The 16,661-nt window shown below is 40.5% G+C and overlaps 1 protein-coding gene across 3 annotated transcripts; it reads right to left on the reverse strand.

Annotated features, from left to right (window-relative positions):
- Positions 1–239: 239 nt before the first annotated feature.
- LOC140234238 (PCNA-interacting partner-like) lies at positions 240–13,103 on the reverse strand. Of its 3 annotated transcripts, none has more exons than XM_072314299.1 (11): positions 13,051–13,103; positions 9,946–10,075; positions 8,897–9,084; positions 8,172–8,549; positions 7,375–7,608; positions 6,482–6,646; positions 4,695–4,849; positions 3,972–4,137; positions 3,500–3,675; positions 2,178–2,250; positions 240–815 (listed from the first exon to the last, which is right to left on the reverse strand). In XM_072314299.1, the coding sequence occupies exons 2-11, from the start codon at positions 10,070–10,072 to the stop codon at positions 294–296; spliced, it is 2,184 nt and encodes a 727-aa protein (XP_072170400.1). In that variant the 5' UTR covers positions 10,073–10,075; positions 13,051–13,103; the 3' UTR covers positions 240–293. The 3 variants fall into 3 exon arrangements, with proteins under 3 accessions (XP_072170400.1, XP_072170399.1, XP_072170401.1); XM_072314298.1 differs by having other exon boundaries at positions 6,452–6,646; XM_072314300.1 differs by having other exon boundaries at positions 462–781; positions 6,452–6,646.
- Positions 13,104–16,661: the final 3,558 nt, after the last annotated feature.

A 16,661-nucleotide genomic window follows, 5' to 3' on the forward strand; every position in this document is an offset into this window, starting at 1 on the left:
CTGAGATATCCAAATAAGAGCGATTCTAATAAAGTGTGGGACCCACACTTTATTACGATTGCTTTGTTTTACTTTGTTTTTGGATGTTTCAGTCATTCCAAACCCGATTGTCATGAAATAAACTTTGAATTCCTCTTAAAAGGGTATGCTCTGTACTATATCATAAGTGTTTTCTTGGTATCTCGCAAAAAGTTAAAAGCCCAATTCTCATCTCCACCAATACTGTACCATCCCTTTAACCATTCACATCAGCCACTTGTAAATCTGAAGAGAAAAGATATTGCATGATTATATCACCTAAAAAAATGTGTCAATGTCCTTTGCCCCTTTCCTAACGGAATGTCCTTTTTTTTCCTCGACTTTTCAGACACACATTTTTTCACCTTCTTTGCAGGCTTTGTTTCATCTGAACTTGAATCATGTGGCACAAGTCTTTTCTTCAGCAGCTGTCTGTTCATTTTATTCTTACTCTTGGTGGCAAGCTTCTCCAAGTAATCACGATCATTTTCCTGGTCTAGAGCCGACTCCATGATGAAGTTGGTCTTGCGTTTAGGTGTTGTTGCAATGCTGTCAATCACTTTGCTTGTCAAGGGGCAGGCCACGCCTCCCTCACTTTTCTGAGCCAATGATCTGTCCTCAGGGGAGACAGCCCACAGTCCTTTGTTGTGATTGGCTCTGACTTGAATTCCTGCCTCTTCTGCAGGTTGCTTCTCAGGAGTGAAACTGGTTTTGATGTTGACAACAGGCTCCGCCCACAGCATAAATGACTTGGGTTCATCCCCTATGAGAGATGTACCAGTGGAATCGTTCCTTCCCTAAATGAATAAACAATTGAAGCAAAGTTTTGGGAGATGTGCTATGCCCTCTTTAGTTTAAGAAATTCAGTTGATTCGCAGAGAACACCACAATTTGATATAAGACTATAATTATATGTCTGCAATTTAATGTATTGGCTTCTAAGAGATAATTCAAGTTTGTAGTAAATATACTATTGAAAGTAGGGTCTAACAAAATATTTCCTTGTTTAAACTCGAATTTCACAGTAACAAAACAGTGTGTCCAAAGGTAAGTAACTACCTTTTGAAATGAGTCTTGTATTTGTTGCCTTTAAAGGGCTCCTGAAATCCAAATTCATGTTGATTTGTCTTGATTTATGATACCCTCATTATCACTTTTGCGGTGAAACGAATATCTAGAAACATTCCATATATTTTTAACGATTTTTTCTTCTGTTTTTCTTCAGATTACTTGGGAACGCCCACAAAAAATCCTTCCAAACCAATATTCCTCAGATGACCTCATCTGTCAATCATTGCTAAAGTACTGAAATGTTTAACAAAAGACATTGGATTGCACCTTACCCTTGACTAAGCTTAACTTGCATGTTCCCTTGCCACGTCTTTTGCTAAGCTAGTATCTCATCAACGGAGACGTCTCCATGACGTCTCCACGATGTCTCCAACTTATCAGTCGCAGCAGTCGCGGAGATGTCTCCAACATAAAAATGTCTTGCGGTCTCACCAGGGAGACATCTCTGAGACGAGTTATGGCAGGTGTCAAAAAATTTCAAATATGAGGGAGCCGTTGCAGGATCACCGGACTTGATCTAGGCAGGATGTCAGCACGACTTGAGACTAATCAGAGACTCTGTAATTTTCAGGAGATGTCTCGGAGACGTCTCTGCAACTAGCAAATGGAGTCACAAACTAGTCGCGAACTAGTTTCAAGCCCAGTGAGATACCCCCTTTAGTCACATTAATATCACAGAAACATGCAAGTTATGCTGAGTCGAGGGGAAGGTGCATTCCAATGTCCTTTGTTTTCAGTACTTTAGCAATGATTGACAGATGAGGTCATCTGAGGAATATTGGTTTGGAAGGATTTTTTGTAGGCATTCCCAAGTAATCTGAAGAAAACTTGAAGAAAAAAATCGTAAAAATATATGGAATGTTTCTAGATATTCGTTTCACCGCAAAAGTGATGTTTAGGGTCTCATAAATCAACACAAATCAACTTGCATTTGGATTTCAGGGGCCCTCTAAGTAATGCGTTTTAAACTTTTTACATGTGATAAAAAAAAATCAGCAAAATATTTTGCAGCTTGAAAACTAGAAAATGTAAGCATGACTCTCTAAAAGCTGGCAATATCTACAGTTTGTTGGATTCAAAGTTCTCACCAAGCTGTTTCTCAGTCTTTCCCTAAGAGAAACATTTTCAGGGGAATCTGGATCACTCTCGACGTCAGGTGATCTGTGAAAAGAAACAGATCACATTTGCATAAGACAAGAATACATTCTACAATGACTCCAATTATAACGGAGTCCTCGGGGCCAGTAGTTTTAAGTTATATCGAAATTTTGTTATAACCATACAAATACAGTATATGATGAAAAGTCTGTGCGTATATTGTATGTTGTTTATTGAATACTCATCATTATACACTGAAAAGCTCTGTTATGTGGGATGCTTTTTCATTAATTTCATCTAAATTTTACATTTAAGAAAGAGAATATAGTTGTTTGTACTCTTACGATGGTTTAGGATTCTGGTTACAATTCATTATTCCAAAGGTTGGTTATTACAAAGGCTCATTGTTCCGATCGAAGGTTTGTTTAACTTTGAACAGTTTGCTATCAATTTCTAGGATTTCTTAATCTTAAAAAAAAAATTAAGGCTTGTTATTTGGTAGGTTCGCTGTTCCCGAATGTTTTTTTATTCCGTATTTCATAATTCCATAAATGAAATGGGGTTTGCTATTCCAAAGGTTTGTAAATCCAAAAATAAAAAAAGGGTTGTTATTCTGGAAATGGAAAAGGCTTGTTATTCCACTGGTTGGTTTATCTCTAAGACGATGAAAGTTTTGTTAATATGTAGACTCACCTTTCTTTGTTCACTTTTGGATTATTGAATCTTATTTCATGTTCTGATTAACAAACCTTCCGAATAATGAAGGTTCTTATCATTATCAGATTAACGAACATTCTTGATCACGCATCACGTTTCATTTTTGGATTAACAAACCTTCAGAATAATGCCACAAAATATCTTTAATATCAATAACACACCCTATTTCATTTTGGTATTAATGAACACCTCCTGTAGGTCTATACAGAATTTGTGTGTTTCATGATAACAAACCTTCAGAATAATAAACCTTCATTTTGGATCAAAATATAATAGTGCAAGTTCTCTTCTGAAATGGTGTGTGACACAAATTTTGCAAAATCGAATCTTGGCATTTAGTTTCAATTTGTGGCATCTCAACAAATATCAGTGTTCTAGTGATAACTGAAAGAATAGAAACATGAAAGGAAATGGATGAATGACTAAATGGGGACTTAATGATTTTTAGTACCTGAAAAGTGAAGTATCTGTAGATATGGAATTTGACCCAACTTTGATACAATTTTCATAACAAATAAAATGATAGAATGCAAGAATGAAAGGCTGAATGAATGAGGCAGAATTGAAAGCACTGTGGAACAAAAATAAAGCTTACCTGAATTGGGACACCACAGATGGCAGTCTGATTGGCGTCTTCTGGCTGGTCAGTACATCAGTCAACAGCTGTGTCTGGCCAAGCTTGGACATGAAGACACCACTCTCCCTATCAACCAGGTCTCTTAGCATGCAGATAGTGGACTGGCCATAGATGACCCTTCCTTGACCAATGATCTGTTGACAGTCATTTAAAATATGAGTCATTAAGCACTTGGGTTTCCAAAGTTCAAGTAGAGGTCCCATTTGATTCGTATTTGAGTCCGATCGATACAAATGAAATACAATAACTCTCTGCTTGAGAATGTTTCTGCACTGATCCGGTTTTCATATTTCATACAAATTATTGACTATACAATTTATAATTTTGAGATGACCTGTGTCATACCCTCTTTGATAGTTCATTGATGAATGCACTATTGGAAGCCTTGGTGTTAAAACCAACATGAAAAGAAACCTTGGTATGTTCTCACCTTCTTGGGTGTAGCTTCCTTCTGTTTCTGCCACATGACTGCGAGGGTCTCTGCCTCCTTAGTGAGTTCAGTGATGACTTTCTCCACACTGCTTGGCCTCAACACATTCCCCTGAGACTTCAGAATGGACAGCTTGATGGTGGTTAGGACCTTCCTCATTGCTTCCCTGACAGCAAATTATGAAATATTCCACAATATATAAAGTATATTGGAAACATTCAATTTCACACTACAATCACTGTTCAAAATAGATGTATCGTCCAGGGCCAACATAAATTCTAAAATGTAGGGGAATGAAACCCAAACAAATCATTCCCTTGATTTGTTACTAACATATGTCAATTGTAATAACATTCCCCTGTTTTCTGAAAGTAAAAGATTTTGAATTTTCTTTATATTTTCATTACATTGCTTTCCGCACATGACATCAAGATCTGTATTGCATAGTCTTTTTATCCAGCAGTGGCAGCACCAAAACTTCAAAAATTCATAACTTTTGAAAGATGTCTGACTTTCCTCAAACTCCACATGCTTATTTGGGTTAAACATGATAGCAGATATACATGTATAGAACACAATTGGCTTTATTAGAGACTTGTTGTTAAGGGCCCCATTAAAGACTATTCAATAGGTGCAGCACCACTAAACCTTTCCAAGTCTTCACTCACTCATAACACTTCTCTACACAAAATTTGAATTTGCTGGACTGTATTTGTAACTCACATAGAATCTTTGGTCTCTTCAGCTGCCGTCTGCATCTTTTGGATGAGGTTGACAAATTCGCCCATCGGCTTAACGTACGCCCCCAGTGGTGATGAGGAGTCGGGCTGGTAACTCTTTCCTCCAAGCCTCAATCTCATGACGAAGGACACCATTGTCTGGAAGATGTCACATGTTCGGGGAACTCATTTTTTTTAACGGCAATTGAAGCATTACCATCATTACCATCCCTCTTTGGTGGAAGCTAAGGTAGCTGCCTTATGTTGCAGGTCTAGTCATTTCTACCAAAGTTTACTCAAACAGATCTCAGTAATGACGGTGACACTTGTAATATTTTAGCTCCTGGGGCTTAAAGGTATAACATAATTTCTATAATGTGGAAATTGTGATTGTGGAAACTGTGGTACATTTGCTCTTAAATGGAGACAAATGCGTACAAAATGTGTGAAAAATGCTGTGGTAACACAATTTCAGTTGGGTAACAACAAAAATGTGAAATACACATGTGTACTACCTTAAAAAATTACGCTGGAAGTAATGCAATCTCAGAGCATACCCAACCATGGCTGCTATGTGATGTCTTATAATTGATTACATTGATCACAATATCTTGGGCCACAGCAGTATCCCTCGTGCCATGGTGAATTGCATGCTGCAATTGTTGAATTCCTGCCCTCCCCCATTTCAACTAATCAGAATCAAAGATTCATCAGCTGAGGTAGGTATCCCCGCGTTCACATTGGTCCCTGCGACGCGGGGACAGCCACAAGAGATCTTATCTATTTTACAACTGACCGTTCACACTGGTATCTCATCTGTCCCCGAGCTGCGGGGGCATTTTGGGGCTTGGAGCGAGCTCTGCCACTTGAAACCAGGCATAGCGAATGCGCACATTTGATGACCACAGCTGGACGCTATCAATTTCGCCTCAAGGTCACTCTCCCCTCCAAATCTTGTCCCCGTACCCGACTTGCTTCGCGGGGACGAGGGGACAAGTCCCAGCGAGCGTTCACATTATGGTTATCGAGGAGAAAGTCCCACAGCTCGGGACTTTCCCCGCGACGCGGGGACCAATGTGAACGCGGGGTATAGCATATCAAATATGAAATAGGTAACATAAGCAACTTTTGGCACCTTTATTCATTCCCTATAAATGCCATTCCTTAAATATCCCCAATTTTTGCAGCTTCACATCAACATCAGGAATCTACTAATAGCAATGTTAAAATTTTACAGTTTAGAAATTTTTGTATGAATTTTTTGCTTACAGAAACCATTACAAAACCTATGGTGCATGAATTTTTTTTGGAGATGCTTACGTCGAGAAATAATCTCATTAACAAAAATTATAATCAAACTTCACTGAAATTGGACGAGGGCAAAAGATTGATTGTGTGAAAATCTCCACTTTCACTGCTGTACCGTGCAAGCAACAAATACTGATTTATATAAAAAGTTACATTTATTAATGAGTGTGAAACCAGAGCATTTTCATGTCCTTTATTCTTTTCCATGATTTCAAAACTACAATAGGGCTAATGCCTTATAAAGAAAGTACAAATATCAAAATTTCCGGTTACCAAACTACAAGTCATCAGTATGTGGTACTCTCTCAGTCCAATTAGGTGTACATTACAGATGTTGATTTTTTTTTTGTGTGTGTCAATATAATGACATTGTGTTTTTTTTTTCTATTTAACAGAGGAGTGACTTTAGGGGCTGCCCATATCTTATGTTTTTCTCAGGCTTATAACCCTTACCATCAATTCTCTGTTTACTGTCTGACTTACTGGATACAGGGGCATCTTCTTCTCTCTGGCAACCTTCCTCAGTGCTGTGAAGCCCTCCAGCCCTAGACCCTTGTCAGGTAGACTTAGGCACTGGGCAAGGGACAATTCATCCCGTGAGTTGATCAGCAGGCGGAGGTGGGAGGCAACAAGCTGGCGTGTAAACCACTGCACAGAAATTAAAAGAATATCAGTGTGCAGATAGGTATCTGGTACACAAACCATAACACACACAATAATGTTACCTGACAGTACTGTCAGTTAATCCCTGTGAAAATATTAATTTTTGTAGCTATCCACAAAGTGTGATGCAAAATGTTTCCAAATATTTGAAAAGACAGCATTAATAGAATTCAACACTTGATGTATGCATTGAAAAGAACACCAACAACATGCTAATTCTCTGTGAGTTTAGGGGACTACAGGAATAAGAGAGAGTTGCAAAATGGAAAGATCATTTCAAGCATCAAGCACAACCATCATCAGTTATAATTTCTATAGGGAAGAACACGGCTTACTACATTAGTAATCATGTTGTAAGCTTTTCTACTTGGGTAAACAAAGATTTGCAGACTAAGCATCATCATGATGATAGGACGAGATTTGACTGAGAGACAAAGTACCACTTGAGATCACACTTTCACTGATGGCAATACTAGATACTTTGATAACTTGGTATGGCCACATGAGCTCCTGAGCATATCCACACAGATGTGGATGTGGTTTACAGAAAGTGGTCAGTGAAACTCACAGATTTCATTTTGAATCTACAATCCTCCCTTGACTTATATCATAGATATGAACACCTTGTGGTTAATCCCGAGATAGATTGAAGCTCTAAGGGAGTTTGAATAACCAGGGGATTGGGCATGTAACAGCCTAGAGACAGACTCTACCTCAGTTGTATTTCTTCCTCCTGGTGTTTTTGGAGTTCTGCCGTGCTGAGATAATGCACCATCTCTCATCAGGGAGGTCAAGTTTTCCATTTCCATGGACACTGAGATCATCTTCTCCTCAACTCCGGTAGTGTCTTTGTCACCATCCTGATGAGGAGACGCCTGGATATTCAAGACTGTAACAGCAGATGAGGTTGACCTGTCCAATCCAGATAGAACTTCTAGCATAGCTTCCTACACAGTCAGAAGATAATTTATACACAATCACTATTTGAAATATTTTGTTTCATTGTTCTTTTCTCACACAAGTTTTTATTATTGAGATTTGGAGTCAGAAATCTGAAACTGTACAAATTTTCTATTTGCACAGTTAGACATGTTCATTTAGATAAACACACACATACAATTTTTTAAACTGAGAGTCCTCCACTCCACAAGACTACTCCACAAGACTGAAAAAATCTATCAATAATCAGTATAGTTTGTATCACATTTGTGTGGTGTCATTTCACGTAACAATTAACCATAACACATAGAATCACCCAAGCTGCCCACTTGAAAAGAGCCTTCTTGAATCTTGTTGTCTAATGCACGATGCTTGGGTGAAGTCATTTTGGTAGACACCAACTAAAGCTGTTATGTTTTGCTGTGTGTTTCTCTCTCTATTTATTGTAAAATATACTTACAAGACTTGCGTCATTTTAATTCAGACTTATAAGAATCATGTCAATATTTATGCATAGATATTTAAAGTAGCACCATTGTATTAAAGTAAAAGACACTGTACGTCAGCTCACCTCAACTTTGTTTTCTGGTGGTTCTAGCAAGACATACTTCTTCCCTTCCTTTTCCATCTCATCTGACTGACCACTGCTGGTATCATCCTTCTCCTTGGCTCCTCCCATCATCCATCCCCTCACTTTCCCCAGAACATCCACAAGATCAACCATGTTACATCGTTTCAGCATGGCCTGATACAGGGTAACAATATGGCGCACTTCTTCTGTAGCCTGAATGGCCAGTTCATTCCGGGTGTCTTCATTACCTGCAGACAGGGCACTTGGCTCGTGGGATTTGGTGGACTCGGTGCGGGTAGCTGAGGAGAGCTTCAACTGCAGAACTTTTTCTGACATCATAAGGACCTCACTGATGTCCACCTCAAATATGCCATGTTTCTGTTATTGAAAACAAAGAAAATGACTCTATCAGCTTTAAGAGAGAAAAGAGCCCATGGCCCATGCGACCACATTCTTGATTTGAATAGGTTGGGATTCCATGAATAACAATTGCTGTCAAAGTTGAACTAAATCCATGTCATGTACAATTTTGGAAGAACACAAGAAAAAGATGTGATTTACACAGTATATCATTTCATGGTACCATCCCTTTATTTTATTTCATATCCAAATTAACTTCTTCACCGTTAACACTTCTTTTCCACAGGGCTCTGGTATTGGTTATTAAAACCTGTCCACGACTTGCTAACAGTGACACCTTCCACTGCCTCCTGTTAAACACAAACCTGCTTCTGGTCCTCTGACAGGCAAAGTTGAACGACCTGTAAGTGTCCACCCATTGAGAGCACTGTCTGTCGCTCATTGGCTGCTAGACCATGCTGGCGATACAGGCTGATGAAGTGCTGAGACAGAGTTTGAAGGGTTTGGTCCCCACTGGGTCTGTTCCCAAGGAGGACAATGTCAGTACTGTCATCTGCAACACAATGTGACAGGCAAAGCCAATTATAGCAATTTTTCTGTCAGTAGTTAAGTCCTATTTACAAGCTACTTATCCATGTTAACAAATTTCATAATGTGTTCCAGTGTGTGCACACTTTATCCAGCCAGGTCACCTCCCTGCTTTATCCAATCTTCTGCAATTGAAGTTCCCATACCTGTATTTATGATGGAACACATTAGCACACTGCTATGGTCCAAGCAAATCTGTACAAGCTCTAGAATTGTCATGAATAATCTTGAATGGAAATATGCTGCACGTAATTGTAAAAATGTCAGCATGTGCTGGTTCTTCCTTGTACATCAGTACTTTGCAAAGTATTCAGCTAATCAGCACTCATTAGTATCTCAAAATAATGGCAATAATAGCAAAAGCAGTCTGTCCTCAACGGGTTAACCATCTTGCTTGAATTTGTGCATGAATTTGTTCAACATGTTTAGTACCGTACTTGAATGTTAAATTTTTTGGAGCAAGTAATTGGCAAATGTATATTTCTGCATGATAGCACTTTAAAAATACTGTTGAAGAAGTACAACTGATTTTCACTATTTTTTTTTTTTTATCTTGGTGTGTGTTCTGTTCTTTGCAAACTAAATTACTGCACTGCCTAAAATATTGAAAGGGACAGCAAATGGCTGCTCAATGTATGTTTTTTTCTTTTTTGTGATTGAGGAATGATGAGTACTAAAACAGAAATGCTCCCTCTTGTCAAAGTTAATTATTCACACCTGCAATGGAGCTCACATACGCTGTACCCTCTGCAACACAAAACATCGCGGATACAAAGGAGAGATTCTGGTTTCTTCTTCTACAACACCTTCCTAATTGTACAAATACCTTTCTCACAGAGCCTGGCACATAAGCTGATTAGCTCTTCAAGGAGATCATCTAAGGCTGGTCCACTGTTGTTGTCCACAATAACCACTGGAGTGGTGGCAGTCAAAATGGCTGTCTCCAGATCCATGACCTACAATGTTGATGGTACAATACATTGTGTAGAGGAAAAGACACACTGTCATGGCAATGTTAAAATGCAACTTATACAGTACCCGCACTTTGATGGGGACAGCACTCAGGATTTACAATTTTGTATTACCAGATGGAGTAATTTGGATAATGGCAGCTGTTTGCAGATCTACTATCATGTACACTGTAGTGCAGTATCTGCAAAACCTAAATTTTGGTCACGAGCGTCATGAATGTGTATTGTGTGTGTGTTTGTGCATGTCTGTGTATTGGCAGAGTGGCGACAAAAGTCCTTTATAATGCACACATTGGCCCAAATTCACGAAGGTGGTACAAATGAAACCGTGGTTTAAGCCATGGACAAAAACCATGGAGCGCCAAGTGTCGCACGGAATATTTCGTTACGAAATTGGTCATTTCGTCAACAAAATGACTGCTTCGTTAACGAAATGTCCATTTAGTTACAAAATGTTGTCATTTCGTTACAAAATAATCATTTCATCGACAAAATGACTGATTTCGTAACGAAATATTCCATGCGACACTTGGCGCTCCATGGTTTTTGTCCATGGTTTAAACCATGGTTTCATTTGTACCACCTTCGTGAATTCGGGCCTATGGGAATAGTATTACCTAAAGATTATGCTTGGGTATTATACTTCAAATTACAGTCAAACCTGTCTATAGCGACCACCCAAGGCCGCAAGGGAGACGGAAAAAGTGGTCATTATAGACAGGTGGCCGCTATAGACAGGTGATCCAACTTTGTGTGCATTGCTTACATGTACATGACTATGCATAGTTGTATCCTTACATGTACATGTATGAGTGTACATATGCACACACCGTGTATTTCATGCATTTAGCCATGCCAGTGTATATGAAATTGTTGCACAGTCGTACAGTATGTGTATTGTCATGAAGAAAGCATAACACTTGCGCATTATTATGACTGAATGAGGGATGAATGCAGCAGTAACAATCACTGAACGCTGCCTGCACGGCTACAAAGCAGAAAAACATGCTGGATTATCGGCTCGGCTGCGGCTCCATTGGGTTTTTGGCCGCTATAGACAGGTTAAAATCTACTGCGGGAAACAAAATGTGTAGCCGCTGGCCGCTATACACAGGGTCTCTAACAGGGTTTTTCTCTCAGGGAGATTTTTCAGTGGTCGCTGTAGACAGGTGGCCGCTAAGGCAGGTTTGACTGTACAATTATGAATGAAGCAAAAATACTTTGATAAACACTATGTCAGGCCTACCATGTCTCACGCATCAGGCATGACGGTATATGCTTTGCAAATCTTTCTTATGCCAATTATGCCGTACAATTAAACTCTTTCTCATGCCTTACCAATCTTATCAGAATAAGCCAAATTATGGATTATTAGTGTACACCAGACAACACAATTTACAGCTTACAAGCTAGAGGCAAGTATCTTTCATGGGTTGGAGGGGGACATCCCCATGCCATACATGTAGGCCATGTATCTTAACTTTGCTCAGTTCAGTCACATCCCACCCTCTGGTCTCGGGCAGCACTGCAAAATCCCACCCCTACGGCTGACCTTGGCCTATCTGGTATGGATATGATATGAAGTACAATGGTATACAATGTAATGGATCCTAATCAAATGATTGGCTGAGAGTGGTCCCTTGACCAGTCTTATATTTTGCCCGACATGCCCAGCAGGCATAAGTTTTTACCATTGACCACATACTAATGGCCGCTCAGAGATATGTGCATGACTGTGGATTGCCGTAGGCTTAATCATGCTCAATGATGTCACAATTGCATACTTTAGTAATGTGCAATCGGATCAGTCAATTACAAGTACACACTCAATCACCTATTTACCGTCAAAAAATTCTCGTTCAGCGCCAGTATTTGTGGAACATTTCTTCGGACATCTTGGCTTTTTCAAAAGCAAGTTTCTACTTGTAGCTGACTGTTATTTGCCCAGAATGGTAAACGAAATATAGTTCACAGAACCATTTTGTAGAGCAAATATTGCACCTGTAGGGATATCAATGGAGGTGAAGCTCACAATGTTGTGCGACATGCACTCCCAGCTGCATCTTGTGCATGTTACAATGTACACCATTGTAAATACCCTTGAGTGCACTGCATTGATCTCCACAAGTGCGCACCCTTTCACCTCTGCATTATTTGTATATAAATGGTGGATAAAATGTGGATCCTCATCAAATAATTAGCTGAGAGCAATCACGTGATCAGTCTTTCATTTTGCCTAACATTAGTTTTTACCATTGACCACATGTTAATGACTGATACACGATCGATCCCTCAGAGATATGCATGTGACTGTGGCTTGCCGTAATCAGGCTCACTGACATCAAAATTGCATACTTTAGCAGTGCACTCTCACTCAGTCACAAGTGCGGCATGCATGCACTCATACACTATTAACAATCCCAATAAGTTTGTGTGCAGTGCATTTGGAACATTCCTTATCCAGACACCTTTACACTGTAAATTACAGTTGTAACTGTTACAGCTCATGACTCTAATAATATGAGAAAGTTCCACATGTAGCTGACTGGGAATAATGTGTGCATGAATTAAATGAAAAATAGTGGGGTAGGCCCACTCGAAGAGGCCTATTAAACTGCGACCAGCCGGCCCGAACGCTGTGTTACTGAAATGCTGTGTAACGTTACATTGACAAGGAGCGCCCCGGGCTTAGGGTTAGAGGAGGCCAAGCTGTGTGTTACATAACTATACACAGCCCAGTCGCTGTACATGGTACGTCGCGACAGGTCGCATAGCGTAACAGTGTCTGGTCGGGCTATGTGTTACAGTACAGTACGTGTACTTACTGTAGGCCTACTGTAAAATTTACCGTTGTTGCCTTGTGGTTGTTGAAACGACAATGAGATCAGTAATTACGATTACATCTATCCCCCTTCCCCCCAACCCCCTCCCCCCCAAAAAAGAGTTTATTCGAAACATACCGAATCATGTGTGTGCTGCTAGCTGCTGTTCCCTTGTAAACCACCACTGGCTGGCTTCCGTCAGTGCTTTTGTTTACGATGCGTTTAAAGGTAAGCGCTGCTTCAACGACTGCCCAATGGCCATTGTCCGATTCGGCCTAGTCTCTGTTCAGTCGCTTAGTGTTAAGGATAACGTGGTGCCCGGAACCGTAAAAATTCTTAAATTATGCAAATAATATTATGAAGTATAATTGGAATTCTATTAATAATAACGAAGTACAAGTAGAAGAGGGTTAGCATATTCCACGTGTTCAGGCAGTGCATCACACAAAAGAAATTCAAAGTAGGGGTACCTAGTTAAAATTCCAGTGTGTGGAGTGTCAGGTGTTCACGGCTATAAAGGAGTGGGTTTGTAAGGAGTGTTCATCTTTCAAAGATAAGTGTATAGTACCAGTAGACTGCACGGTTACTGGCTTATTCTTCCTAGGCAGATATAAGGTACTCCTTAAATTAAAAAAGATGCTCAAAGCATGAATGTCTTTATTTAAAGACAGACAAGATGTTTGTGGATTTTGAGATTTGAATATGGCAGTAATCGTGTTGAATATTAAGTAAAAAGGTTGTATACAAATGCGGATGCATCCACCACAAGCAGTACAATAGGCACAGCACAATCGGTCATTGATACAAGGCACACAAGGCACGTCAACTTCTGTGAAACACGCGGGTGGGTGAAGGAATTGAAAACGGGTGGGACCCTCTTCTACTTGTACTTCGTTATTATTCATAGATTCCAATTATACTTCATAATATTATTTGCATAATTTAAGAATTCTATTACATAACACTCGTACAAGTATTCCGAGGGTTAGCATGTTCGAAGCAATTGACAGAAGTTGATGTGTGGATAAGACGTCATGACACAGACGCAAGTCATGCCAGCTGTCTGATCAGTATACCTGACTTTAATATTACAAAGATGCAGGACATTTTGTCCCTTATAGTCTTTTGACTCAGCATTATCCCAAACGATAATACAAAGGCAGTTGTCATTAATATAATGTAGAATACATGCAAAGGAGTACTCTCTCTTTAAAATCATATACTGGCTGTTCTTAAAAAATATTGACATTTTGCCGCCAGAAAAACCACGACTGCCATCCTTCTACTAACTTCTCCTCTTAACAGTCGGATCACCGCTAGAGACGGTCGTCATCACCGAGAATTACGCAGTAGAATTAAGGACAGCCGAATGATAAGAACCGTCAACAATAAACATTGGTTTATGGTAAAAATCTCTGAATGTAGTCACGCGAGACCAATTAGCGATTGACATTATATCCTTTAGGGTCGCCCCGTGGGCATAGGCGGATGAGGCTGATGCGCTTCGAAAACAATAGATGTGCTTGAAATACTGAGGTATCTATTCCTGACAATTTTAGGATGTCTTTCATCCAACGTGCCAAAGTACAGGTGGTCACTCGAGTGTGTGGCTTCCTGCTGGAAACAAAAAGCCTAGTCTCATTGTTATGTTCACGGAGAGGGGCGGTACGTTTAATGTACTCATTGAGGGTTCTTATCACACACATTTTATTGTTCGGAGTGTATGACGGAAACTTGACCGATTGACTTTTCAGAGTATTTTTAACCGAAGTAGTTTTTAACAAATCTGTCATGTAAAAAGTAGCGTGATCTTCAGAAATGGTACATGAAGAAATATCGAGATGAGACAAAGTTTGTGACCTCTGGGCGGAAACGAGCGCCATCAAAGACACTAATTTCTTACTCAATTGCAACAGGGACAAATCTTTATCACCTGGTAAACCAGCGATATAGTTTAGAACAGTAGAAACGTCCCATGTGCTACAGGATTTCGGTTTGGGTGGATTTTGATTGAAAATACCTTTCATTAATCGAACAACATCAGGATGTTGGCCTACTGGCTGACCATTAATTCGTGGAATCGCAGATGATAAAGCAGATCTGTAAGAATTAATTGTAGAGTAAGACTTGCCTTGGGAATGTTCAAAGGCAAGGAAATTAACAATGTCCGCTAAAGTAGGCGCGAGTGGATTGGTCTTTCGTTTATAACACCAATCAGTCCACTGTTTCCAGGCTGAATCGTATTGCTTACTAGTCCCGCTGCGCCAGGAGAGAGCGAGGAGATGGGAAGCTTCTCTCGAAAAACCTGCTGCATCCCAGCGTCTGCTGAGATAGACCCCGTTTACAGTGCAGGGCCGGGCTCGGCCGCGGCTCGGCCGCGGCCGAGTCCGGCCTCAATTGCGCGGCCGAGCCTCGCAATTTTGTCCGTTTACACTGCTGGGCTCGGCCGCGCTTTTGATTCAAACCTTTAAATATTTTGTCGTAGTGGCGCTCTGCTTGTAAACAAACGCAATTTGGTATTGTCTGGTTTTCAGAACCTTTGCCAAATGAATTCCGTGGCGACGAAGTCGCCGTTCGGGCAAAGGCCTTTGCCGAAGGAAAAAATCCTTTGCAGGACAAAACCACCTTAAACTATACTATTTTTCGACGTTGAGGGGGTTAATATCCTGAATAGCGAAAGATACACTCAGAGGGTTTGGAAGCCAGACTAAAATTGGCCGCGCAATTGGCCGCGCATTTGGCCCAGTTTGCGTTTACACCAAGAAGAGGTAGGGCTCGGCCGCGGCTCGGCCGCGGCCGAGACCACCTCCAGAGCGAGGCCAAATGCGAGGCCAATTTTGGCCTCGCATTTGGCCTTTTGCGCGTTTACACTCAAGCGGGGCTGGGCTCGGCCGCGGCTCGGCCGCGGCCGAGCCTCGCACTGTAAACGGGGTCTAAGTCCATGCGGCTAGCCTCATTTTTGGTATCGGATGAACAACGGAGAGTAGGCAGTCCATCGGTAGAAGAAGGGGCGGGGCAACTGTCATGCGAAGAATGGCGGGGAACCAAGGTTGGGTTTTCCATATCGGAGCTATGATGAGTGCTATTCGTGTGTTGTCCGTTTGTAGCTTGTTGAGGACTCTAGAAACGAGGCTCCCCAACCTGTGTTACTAGCATCTGTTGACACTGTGATTGAGACAGGGGGTTCATGAATGGGGGTTGTAAAATTCTCCGGTGCTTGACTAAGCCACCATCCAATTTCCTCACGTGATATTGTATTAAGAGAAACAGAAGAACTATAATCGTCATTTGAATCGTAAAGAGCTTTTGTCTTTGCCCATTCGAGGGATCTAAAGTGCATTTTCCCGTAGGGACACGCTAAAAACGAAGAAATAATTGAACCAATGAAGCTGGCAAGGTCGCGAATTGAAACTCGATCGGATTTTAGTAATTCGTCACCCTTGGATTGAATTTTTTGGACTTTTTCTGTTGGCAACTGAAAAGACATTTTGCGGGTATCAATTTGGAACCCGAGAAAGAGCGCCGAATTCGTCGGCGTCATGACCGACTTTTCACGGTTTACAATAAAACCTAAATTAGACAAAAGATGAAAAACATAGTTTGTGTGCTCCATGCTTTCTCGACGTGAGTGAGCAAGAATCAAAATATCGTCCAGGTAAATGATAATTCTAATTCCTCTGCTGCGAATAGCAGCAATCACAGGTTTCATTATTTTGGTAAAAACACGGGGCGCCGAACTGAGCCCAAAT

Source organism: Diadema setosum, chromosome 10, assembly GCF_964275005.1.
Source record: "Diadema setosum chromosome 10, eeDiaSeto1, whole genome shotgun sequence".
Taxonomy (NCBI): domain Eukaryota; kingdom Metazoa; phylum Echinodermata; class Echinoidea; order Diadematoida; family Diadematidae; genus Diadema; species Diadema setosum.

Bases quoted from the DNA above. Each gene is read 5' to 3' on its own strand.
- LOC140234238 (XM_072314298.1), bottom strand. From the start codon at position 10,072: ATGGATCTGGAGACAGCCATTTTGACTGCCACCACTCCAGTGGTTATT. The intron at 6,647-7,374 runs GTAGAGTCTGTC...ATTTCTGTGCAG, and splicing joins GAGGAAGAAATACAACTGAG to TGGTTTACACGCCAGCTTGT. The intron at 816-2,177 runs GTGAGAACTTTG...TTATTCATTTAG, and splicing joins AAAGACTGAGAAACAGCTTG to GGAAGGAACGATTCCACTGG.